The following is a 12,003-nucleotide window of genomic DNA, read 5'->3' as shown; positions in this document are numbered from 1 at the left end:
TCTATAAGGCCTTTTTGTTTGTTTGGTTAAAAGATGTTCTGGCCTGATTCCATCAACAAGTTGAAAATATCAAGTAGTTAAAGGATGAGAAAGGATACTGAGGCACAGTGACAATATAGAGCTTGTAAGTACACATTTAATATCTGTAGACAACACAGGGCATGCACACAAGACATTCTGATATCTAATGTTTTTAGTAACATTTCTTTGTGTCAGCGCATGGCTCTGTCTGATGGTACTGATTGTTTTCTCCTCTAGTTTGTAAGGTTTTTCAAACTATGACACATTGCTCTGTTTCTTTTTGCAGACAGTTACTAAAGAAACTGTGGTATAACATTGACAGCGCTTTAATTGAACTCAGTATGGTTTCACGTTAGGCTTCAGTTATAGGCTCTCGGTTTGGAAGGCTTGCTCTGGCGACCCGTTGGCTCTTACACTGGTACACCTTTATATATAAGGCAATTCTTGGTCTGCTTCCTCACTATCTATGTGTTTTTATCATGCAGAAAAGTACTGGAGTATTCCTTGCGTTCTCGGGATCTCTTTACACTCTCTGTCCCAAAAGCTCGAACAAAAATTGGGAAAAGGGCTCATACCTGGTTCTATTTTAATGCAAAATGTAATGTTTTGTAAATTGTACTGTGTCTGTATTTGTGTCTCTGTCTATAACTTTGTGTTTTTACTGCTGCCTGTCTTGCCATGTCTCCCTTGTAAATAATAATAATAATTTATAATTTATTTATCCTGTGTGGGGAGATTCGTTTTTTACACTCTGTCTAATGAACATGCTATACACACATGCACAAACAGGATCCTATGGACATGCATTAATGGAGAGGTCTCAGAGTGAGGGGGCTGCCCACAGCGAGCGCTCCAGAGCAGTTTTGGGGTTCGATGCCTTGCTCAAGGGCACCTCGGCAGTGCTCAGGAAGTGGACTGGCACCTCTCCAGCTACCAGACCAATTTCCGGACTTGAACCGGTGACCCAACCCAAGTCCCTACAGACTGAGCTACTGCTGCCCAACACATTGTCTGTGTGTCTGACACATTACCCGCAGCAGCTGTTACAGGCATTAAACATAACTTCTTTAGAAGTGATCAGTTTTCTGTGCTTTTATAGGTTATATTGACAAATAACTCTCAATTTCAGTTTGTTTCATAACCATTTGAAAATTCCTCACAGGGGCTTTTAAGACATCTGATGCTGATATCTGTTTCAAACTGCAGCTGCTTCCCAATAGTTGACGTCAATGTGTCCCATTTGATGAACTTTAATGAGCTCTTAGGGGAAACTTGATCCTCAAGATGGACAGAGAGGATTAACACAGAGCTGTTGAAAGAAAGAGAGGAGGATGAGAATTCTCGGCAGATGACTGAAAACCTATAAAATTACCTGATAACGATACATGCTGAAGAATACTATTTCCTTTTAACTCTATGTCCTCCCTTTAGGCTTCACTCTGCACCTCCAGCAAGGGATTCTGGGTGTTCTTTTTAACATGGAAAACCCTCAGGAGCTGCTCAGTCACAGGCTGTACCTATGAGGATCTGATAATAAAAAGAGCATTGGAATATTCAAACTGTTTCCATAGTATTAGCATTGTGTTTGTGATGATCTCCATCAGCCTCGGGACTGCTGACCTTCACAGCCTCCCATCACCATGGCAACAAGATTGCAACAGCAACAGATTCAATTAGCCTGAGTAGTAATAACACTTTTCCCTTAATTAATCACTTAAACATGCTTTTATTCTGAAAGCCGGGTACATAAACCTACGCATAATTTATAAATGTGCATTTTTTCCATAATGAATGTTGAACATCGATTTTATGGAAGGTTTCTCTCCAATATAACCTGTGCACATGCATTATTAATACACTTTTTTTTTAATAAACAATGGGCAGTTTATAAATCTACATTTAAAACATTCATTTGTATTATTATGTGTGGGTATTTGTATATTCTGTGTACATTTTGCCATGCCAATAAACACTAATAATTTATCTTTTTTTTAATCATGCAAATTCATCCTTCAACCTTGCATTAGGTTAATTCAATAGATCTACTAATTATCAATGCAAATCTTTTAGATTGAGCCTAATTCTTTCAATCAAACTTATATGTCACAAACCTGATTACAGATTGTACTAAAATGTGCAGATTTATTGAATTAGTGACATTTTAATAGTCTATTTAAAGCGGTTTATATGACTTTTTTTTTTTCAAAAGTATATATTGAAGCATATAATGCACAAAACATGTTTTTCAAACTTAGTTTTGTGCTATTTGATTTCCTTTCATGTTATTAACCTACATGTTTTTCATGAAACCTAGCAACACATACAACACATACTACATACAATACATCAAAATATTCATCAATGAGCTGCTAGTTTTTGTGTTCATGAATGTTCTTAATTCTTAACTGTGTGCATGTTTAAACATTCAGCAACCAAGCATACATAATATACGTAAACGTTATAGTTACTTGTGCCAGTTTTATTATAATCCTGCATATTAGTGTAGATTTATGAAATAAATCACATGTTTCATACATTTATGGATAATATATTTAGTTGATTTCTACCTAGCTGTTGCTTTTGGTCTGCTCTGACCAGTAATCCTATCCTCATTAACTGATCACACAGGGCATAACCGGTAAAGGCATATTAAAAGGAGCCCTTTTTTCAGCCTGATCTCTAGCTTCAGCCTGAAATTTCAACATCATCATTTCTTTTTGCAGCTCCAGCATCTCCCCAGAATACTTGGCCTTCATCTCCTCCAGCTCTTTGTTCATTTGAGACTCCGACTCTTTCAGGAGTCGTTGTTTCTCCTTCTCTAACTCTTCCTCCGCTTTCCGGTACATCTCTGTGGTGTAGTTTGACCCTCCGTTAGCCATGATCATCTATCATGTATCTTATCCAGCAGCTGACTGACTTGTGACGGGTCGTCCTTCTCGTTGTTGAAGACATGATAACGGTCATTAAAAATTTCAAATTTCAAATTTCAAATCAAAAGCATTTCTGCCCAAGATGACGTTTCCTGCTGAACTCTTCCCTGCCCCAGTCTTCCCAATCAAAACAATCCTCCACTCATCTGAACCTGCAGACAAAACAACAACACAGAACTTTATATCAGACGACCGTATGACCGCTGGGATCCGAAGATATTAAGTTTTCAGAATGATGTTTCAGATGGAGAGAGGTTTGGTGTTAAGTTGGGAGGTGCAAAAAGCAGGAAAATGACCCCTAAAGTAAAGTAAAGTAACTGTCAGACTTGTGAAGTTCAAAGATATAATGTGACCAAAATTAGATTGCTGGCAATGAGAGACTGTCTGACTCATAAGCTTTGGACTATACAAGCCTGTCCATCACTGACTGGGATTTCTTCATTCAACACACTTTCAAAAAAGGGGCATGGAGTTTGAGGACACACATGCAGATTAATTACATTTTTTTTTTACCCTTTCTATCCCAACTAATGATATGTTATATGGCAAAATATAAGTCTTCTTAGCTAGATTCTTTAGGGTCTCAAAAACAAAGATGTATGTGCAAATTCACAATTTAAACTACTTCGAAAATTTCATGCAATTGCTAATTTTTATGGAAAGAGCAAAGTATGCCTGTTTAAAATATCCAGAATAGTTTATTTTATCTTAAGTCCCGCCTCTGGTTAGCCAAATAGTCAATCATAGATTTGGATTTTGGGGTGGCTCCCTCTGGCCACACCCCTACTGGGCTCAAGTCTGACCTCGGCCCTTTGCTGCATGTCGTCCCCCGCTCTCTCCTCCTAACATTTCCTGTCTCTCTTCAGCTCTCCTGTCCAATAATAATAGTAATAAATGCCCCCAAAAAAAGTTATGACAAAAAAAAAAAAAGAATAACTTAGTGTGATGCGACACGATCCAATGACATTTTTTTTTATCTTTTTATTGAATCCAAAGTATTTCTTGTACTTTATGGAAAACCCTTTCATCAGAACGTACCGAATGAACAACATCCTGAGATGCTTGATGTAACTATTTCCCAACCATAGACTGTAATGGACGAAGCCTGAGTGATGTCACTCATCTGTTTCAGCAGAGGGCTCTGGAGGCTCATCGGCGGCATACTGGAAATCATGTCTCAGCCTAACTTTCAGTCAACCGAACGACGGTTTTAAGCTTCCTGACAAACTGCTACACCGCGCTGCCTATCAATCAGCAGCCTCGCTCCTAACTATGGATTTATCCAATCAAAACTCATCCCACGTAAGTGTGTGCCCATGAGCACAAAAACGAATCAGACTAAATTTATTTAATTTTAACCAGGCTGTAAACTTGTTAATTATTACTGTAAAAACGTGAATTTTTGAATTGGGTGCTGTATGTGACTTCTAGGGCTCTTGGAGCCAGCCTCAAGCAGACCCTCAACAAACTACAGGATTTTGCACTTCAGCATTGGCTTCATTTTTTAACACTTTGCCACTTGCCACTTGCTGCCGACCAAGTGGGAGGAATCCTTCAACATCAGGCAGCGAGTCATGGCCTCAAACTTAAAGGTGCTGACTCTCAGCCTGACCGCTTCATAGTGGGCTGCAGACTATCTCTGATTTCTAATCGGAAAACCCATTACCCCCTTCCCTGCAACCTGAGACACACACGATGACTTGATGAACAAACTCCCATGGTGCCTCAGTAATCCTGTTAAGTATTGTGCCAACTGGTGCATTGTTTCCTTTATCTGCAACGTCTCTTCTGTTAGAGCAGACTTCCAGCACCCCAGAATAAATGTTCCCCAGAAGACTTGGCTTTGTCATACATCAAAAATTGGCACACATCTTTCGTTCAATTTGTTCAGATAAATAAAAAAACTCAGAAGGAGATAGGCTTGTATGAAAACTGATATATTACCATTTGATCTGTTGTTCGCCATGTTTCTCAGGCGTTGGTGTTTCAGAGTCACAGAGCTGAAAAGTAAAAAGAAAATGAATCCAAAGAGAAAATAATACTGTTTAGAGACTCATATCCCTTATTAATCATAGTCCTTAATTGAATACATTATTTAAATGTTTAATGTTAAGAACAATTTCTGGTAAAAATCTCAGACCAATTTCTTTTACACATTTTGTTGTCTAAATAATGAATAGGTACTACTTTTAAATTGCACATGGCTCAAACATAACCCTTGGGGGCAATTGTAGACGCCAAGTGTTCTGACAAAGGCTAAAAATCCCAGAAAATAATCTTGAATATTTTGTGTGTGTGTGTGTGTGTGTGTGTGTGTGTGTGTGTGTGTGTGTGTGTGTGTGTGTGACCTCTACATGGTAAAATTACAGTAGCTGTATCTGCTCGGTCCCTCTTACAGATAGGACACACACACACGCACACACACACGCACACACACGCACACACACACGCACACACACACACACACACACGCACACACACACGCACACACACGCACACACACACACAAAAACACACACACACACACACACACACACACACACACACACACACAGCCAATCCCAACTCCTTCTCTCACCCATTCAAAAACCAGATGTCTCACTGTCCGCTCTTTCTTAATTTCTTTTGTTTTTTCAGCGGCTCAAACAAGACTTCATTCTTTTATACATTTCCCGGTCCAAGTTGGCAATGCAAGTCTTATTTTTTTCCTCTTTTAGACCTGAGGAGATCGGCTTCTGCCATCCAAAACAATATCGTTAGGCCATTCAATTTCTCAGAAAAGTGAAACGTTTGAGTTAATGAAGTTTCATTTTTTCATGGACCAGCATCTGGAGCAGTTCATAGCTTTTTTGAACACATGAGGTTTTTAAGGACTACTAATACAATTAATACATGACTAAATACAAAATAGACCTTTTCTTTATACATATAAATGCTTCCCACAAAGCTGTTTTCTTACATAAGTCAACTTGTTAAATAATAATAAACGGACTAATCAATTTCATTTTGAGGCTTTTTGCCTTTATTGGATGGAACAGTGGACAGAGCAGGAAACCAGGGACAGAGAGTGGGGAATGACATGCCAGAAAAGAATATACAGGCTGGACTTGAACCAAGGCCGCACACTTATAGTACTATCAGAAAAACAAAATGCAAAAAAACAGAACAAACACCACTCCACTCACGTTCTTTTGAAGGAGTTATAAATTAGAACGCATCATAATTAATATCCTATACATGATTATACTTCAAAGTGCTGAAGTGTAAAATGTAAACATAATATTTCTGCAAACACCAAACAGTCAGTCTGCAGAGAAAGTGTAGTCTCTGAGCCAGTATGACACAAAAGTAATCAACATGGGCAGACCAGTTCAGTTTATGTATGCCCAGATATTTGTATGAGCGCACCTGCTCAATCGCACAGCTGTTAATTATCACAGGGTCATGGGGTCAAATATGAGTTCTTTGGTTTTGTTTAATTTAAAAATATGGCCTATCCCTCTTCCTGCATTTTATCCCATCTCTCCCCCTATCCCTTTCCAATGCTCGGCGCAGCCTAGACCTGTGAAGGCTGTTTCATCATGAGCCGGGGATCCGGCCGAAGATTTCTGCCTTTTAATAAGGCAGTTTTTTCTTACCACTGTAACTTTTGCTGCTTTGCTAAAGTGCTCATGATGGATAGGCCGGATCTTTGTAACATAACAATGAGTAAGGTGTTTTTACCTGCTCTTTTGTAATGTTAACAGACAAAGAGTAAGGTATTTTACCTGCTTCTTGTAAAGTGTCTCGAGATAACACTTGTTATGAGTTCACGCTATACAAATAAAAATTGATTGATTGATTGATTGATTGATAGTGGTTGTCGCACCAGTCCTTAAAAGATCTCATTGTGCGTTACAGAAGAACAGTCAGCATGATAAAGCAAAAAAAAAAAAATATTTAAATGAATTTAAGGGATAGCCATAATTTACTTTAGTGAAAATGTGTCATTTTACCTCTTTATGATCTTCATCACTATTAACTTTAGACTGTTTGATACTAAAACTCCTCACAGGAGCTTTCAGACAAAAGACAACGTTTTTCACATGAACATTTCCGGACTTGTTTCTGTCACTTTTAATAACAAAGTGTGTTTGTAAGTTCTGTGTAAATGTTCTCTTTATCTGTGAGTATTATGTGTGTTTGGGAGAGAAGCTGCCATGTTGAACTGGTTTGAGTGTTGAAACGAGGAGGCGGGGGCCTAAACTCATTGATCACCATCAGCTGTGAAGAAGCTGAGCTGCTCTGCATGCAGACAAACTGAAACATTTCACCATCAGGCTGCAGGAGTTGACCTGACTGGAGCTCACTGGACCTACGGTGAGTTCAGCCTCTGAGTAGATACAGGAAGCTATTAAAACGACAGGAAGTGAACAGACGTGTCCTGCATCTGCTGAGTGTGAAGAAACAAACATGAGCGTTTGTTCCTGCTGCTGTGAACAGATCTGATCTGTGGTCAAAGTGTCGCCACCTCACAGGAAACAGAAGAGTGCTCACAGAGAACACAACCAGAGTGCATGATGGGACTGAAGACGTTGCTGCTGCTCTCTCTACTCGGTGTTCTGGGTAAAAAAACAAACTTCAACATATACTTTTTGTTTGTGTAATTTTGTCTCCGATGTTGCAAATGTTCAAATGTTCTGGATGTGAAGTTATTATTTCTGTCGCTTTTCATTTGTGTTCGATTCAGTTTCCTGCATCCCTCTCTCAGAATCAGCTCACCATTTTCTAGGTTATTTCCTTCTTTCCATCTTTACTCAATTTTTAAAACAGCTTGAATGTAAAACTGTGAATTCAGAATGCTACAGGAAGAGATCTCAAACCAATGCTTACTATTCAGAAGCTCACTGTCAATTTCAGATAGTCTTTGATCAAACTGGAGGGAGGTGATCAAGGAAGAGTCTCGAGACATGTTGGCTTTAAGACCCTGACTGTTTCTTGTAGTTTCAGCTGTTTTCCAACACACATCTTCATAAACTTGAGTTCTGTCACACAAACGAGACAATAGTTTGTCATTCTGCCGCAAAAAAAAGAAGAGAGATGATTTTTATATACCCCGTAACCATAACATAGGTGTTGTACTGTCTTCAGGGTATTGAGATACAGGGGAATCCTTTTGAGACTTTGTTGGTAACGAGGGTTTTTTAGAAGTTACTACAAAAAATATCCTGGCTCCAGTCTTGAATGTTCTTTAAAATTAAGTGATTCTTCCTCGAAATGACGCTACAATCTGAAGCTGAACTCAGTCAATGTAGAAATTAGTGAGGTTCATAATGCAAGTAGCCTAAATTTAAAATAACAACAAATATTATTAAAACTCAGTGTTGACTGGGAACATGTATAGTAGTTGAGTATAAATCCAGGTTTTAATTTGATGTTTTGTTGAAGTAGAGCATGTTATAATAACTGTGAAACAATCTGTTGAAAACCACCATAGATGTACTCTAGCTTCTGATGGTGTGCGACCTAACCGCTAGGCCATCCTTGCCCCTCCTGCTAATCAATTATTGACCTTTCCTGTTTCACCGCGTGCTCACCTGAGTTTTCAGCTTGTGACGCAGACAGTGCTAAGAGTATTGTAGATGGAGTCAAAGCATGTGCTGCTGGACAAACTGCACGATGACATCATTTCTAAAACACCCCAAGCCTTGTTTACTGTATGACACATCCTCTAACCAATGTTTTCTTACAAGAGCATGTCAGGAAAAAAATCAAATCATACTACAACATGTCAAATATTACAAATATTTCATTTTTACTGAAAATGATATTCCCAGTTTAAATTTGATGCAGACAACATGTTTCTAAAAACGTTGGGATAATGGCAACAAAAGACTGGAAAAGTTGTGAAATACTTCCAAATATAATACATAGTATACTCAAAAGAGCACCCCGTGAGGCTGAGTCTTTCTAAAGTAAAGCTGGGGAGGGGTTCACCACTCAGTAAAAAGCCAGCATCCCTGATGGTACACGTGCATTAAATAGGCTTCAGGGTTTTGGAGCAACATATGCTGCCAAGTGGACATCTTCCTTTTTATTTAAGACATTGCCAAACCACATTCTGGACGTACCACAGCGTGGCTCTGTAGAAAAAGAGTCCAACTGGTCTGCCTGCCGAGCTGACTTCTCACATGTTAACAATGTTGAGAGCAGCATACTGAGTAACATAAGACCAAGGAGACCCTGAACCACTGACCAGCTGAAATACAACATTAAAGAGCCCATATTATGCCCTTTTTGGGGTTCGTATATTTAATCTATGTATCTACTTTTGTACGTTCACAATAGCTAAAGTCCGAAAAAAGTGTCTGTTTTCATGTACTGCTCCTCCTTGCTCCCTCTACGCTCTTTGTCCGTCAGCTACACTCTGCTGAGCCCCCACTGCAGAGCCCCACGTGGGCCAAGTGCTCTGATTGGTCTCCCGATCCACTCTGTCGTTATTGGTCAGTTGCTCAGCACGCGTCTCGGAAATTTCAACATGAGCTGCAGGGCTTGTCACAACGAGCCAATGGGCTTAGATCAGTGATCTCACACTGACAATGACGCTGCACTGACACATTTTTATTGAGGGGGGCTAGAACCGAGCGTTACATGCAGCTAATGCTACAGCTAACAGGAGGACGTAGGAGAAGCCGCGATTCCGAGGACTTTGAATTTTTGCACATAGATGTGCCTAAACATGCACAGGATACATGGAAAACACACTAAAGGGCATATAAAACCAGAAAAAGCATAATATGGGACCTTTAAGCAAGAATGATAGATATAAAATGGGTATATTATTTCCTCCAAACAAGGGAATGTCTCCGTCTTTGGGCTATTCTCAATCGAACATAGTGCTTCAATGTTTTGCACATCATCGCGTTCAGTTATTTTTTTACATTTTACACAACATCCCAACTTTTAAGGAAATAGGGTGAGGCATAAGAGCTACTTGAGTGAATGTGCTGTATAATTAAAATGACGTAAGCAATCAAAGATTATCAGAGGTGACCCTCATCCTCTTCTCTTGCAGAGGTGATGTTGGCAGCCAGCAGCCATCATGGCCACTCCATGCCTGGATCTCCATACAACATCAGCAGGATAGACAGCAGCCTCCAGAAGGTGGTCCTCGCTGCTGCCTACTCATTCAACAACCAATCAAACGATGCCTATCTCTTCAAGCCCTCCGCCATCCGCAGAGCACAGCGGCAAGTAAGACACAAGAATAACGTCACTACCTGTGGGGTCCAGGGAGCAGAATAAACTCTGTGCTGCTTGTTTTAAATAGTCTGACTGAATGATTGTTTAACTATCATACAAACATCATTTACTCATGTTGTACTGGAATTAACAAACTTAGGTTTCTTTATTACCCCAAACTGTTTGAGATAAAAGATAAAGACTCACACACTCAATTCAAATGAACCTTATTATTTACGAGTTTAAAACACGGCTTCAGTTCATTTAAACTGTTGTTAGAGCTCCCTCATTCTCCTGCATGTAGCTTCTATTTAATACATGAATCTCTGATATTACTTTGGTTAAAAGTGCGTCAGAGTGAATTCAAGTGTGTACATATCACATCTTACAGAGCAATTTGAAATTAAACATGAATAAATTGTACATAATTAGAAGACATTTCAAGCTAGGCATTACCAACCTGGGGGTAAATTCAAATGGGGTCGCCTGACATTTCTATTTATTGATCAATAATAAATATATTGTATAATAAAATATATTGAACACAGGCTACTGTGGGCCGTAGCAAATGTCAAAACTAGAAACGAGTCTCTTTCTATCATCCATTGTGCAGAAATGTCATCTCAGCCTAAATGTGCTCTAAAATGAATGTTTACTGAATCACAGTAGAAAAACTTTTAGATGGTTGAAAACAAATTCATTTTATCAAAGAGCTGTTTGTGTTTTGGTTGTTAGCGGTCAACATAGTTTTGTGAAGTCAAAGTGCTGTCATGAGCCAATAAAGGTTGAGAACCACTGTGTTTAGTATACATTTGAGTTGGTATTGCATTTTTACTTTACTACTATAAACCTATAGTATACAAAATGTGATTTTTATTTTTGCTTCTTCTCAGCTTCACTGCTGCATGTCATGTGTGTTTGCGTGTTTCAGATTGTGAAGGGAATTCGGTACATTGTAGATTTGGAGATTTCCAGAACCGTTTGTCGTAAACGAGACAACAACAACAACCTGTCAAACTGTGACTTTCAGCCTGAAGGTCGTCTGCACCAGGTGAGTACAGAGCAGGTGATGGTGACTCAATACACTGATCCTATTAGAATAAATCCATCAATCCAGATGTGGTCGTCTGTAATCTGACCACCTGCTGTTGTCCCCAAATCCTTTGACAATGAAGAAAAACCACACTCAGACATGGATGTTGTTTTTGCTTTTTACGTGGAGAAAAGGATAGCATGACACTTTGAAAATCCTGAAAATATTACAAAGAATGTAGGACAATAAAAACTAAAATAACAAAAACATTTCAGATGAAAAGGTAAATGCTATTTTAGCCCCAAAATGAATGAAGAAATATGATTTTATGTCATATTTTATCTATTGATTCCTACGTTTTATTCTTATTCGTCATATTTCATGTAACTTTCTTCCTTGTGTTTTCCAGACTTTTAAGTGTCACTTGGAGGTTTGGGTGATTCCCTGGAATAAAAAGAGCACAATTCAGGTGTTTGTCTGTAAACCGTGAAACCACCAGCTGACCCTCCACATACCTTGTCATCCTCTGTCACCACCATCCTCCACCATCTTCAATGTTCACCCTCATCCTCAATGATCTTCATCATGTCCAGATAGGGTTTACCTGTTGAAGTCAAATTCACCTGTTTGACCTGCTGCTCTACACCTCCTCTTATCTGTCAAACTAAATGTCTCACAAAAATAAAATCAATCTATTAGCTTCTTTACTGAGTATTTATTTGTGTATTTACTCCAATCTAACGTGAATTCAGCTGCATCTGAAATGTATGGTTGTGTGGAGTTCAGACGAGGCCCTCT

General features: G+C 39.0%; 1 protein-coding gene across 1 annotated transcript; it reads left to right on the top strand.

The window, feature by feature from the left end:
* The first annotated feature begins 7,224 nt into the window (after nt 1-7,224).
* Nucleotides 7,225-11,908, top strand: LOC132975728 (cystatin-F). The gene is made up of 4 exons (XM_061040485.1): nt 7,225-7,556; nt 10,006-10,184; nt 11,104-11,223; nt 11,615-11,908. Exons 1-4 carry the CDS (start codon nt 7,508-7,510, stop codon nt 11,693-11,695), a joined length of 429 nt encoding a protein of 142 aa, XP_060896468.1. The 5' UTR covers nt 7,225-7,507; the 3' UTR covers nt 11,696-11,908.
* Nucleotides 11,909-12,003: the final 95 nt, after the last annotated feature.

The sequence above is a fragment of the Labrus mixtus genome, chromosome 6 (assembly GCF_963584025.1).
Source record: "Labrus mixtus chromosome 6, fLabMix1.1, whole genome shotgun sequence".
NCBI classification, from domain to species: domain Eukaryota; kingdom Metazoa; phylum Chordata; class Actinopteri; order Labriformes; family Labridae; genus Labrus; species Labrus mixtus.
This window is presented reverse-complemented; position numbering and strand designations above follow the sequence as displayed.

Coding starts and splice junctions, on each gene's coding strand:
- LOC132975728 (XM_061040485.1), top strand. CDS start 7,508: ATGATGGGACTGAAGACGTTGCTGCTGCTCTCTCTACTCGGTGTTCTG. Junction 7,557..10,005: donor CTCTCTACTCGGTGTTCTGG/GTAAAAAAACAA, acceptor CTTCTCTTGCAG/AGGTGATGTTGGCAGCCAGC. Junction 10,185..11,103: donor TCCGCAGAGCACAGCGGCAA/GTAAGACACAAG, acceptor TGCGTGTTTCAG/ATTGTGAAGGGAATTCGGTA.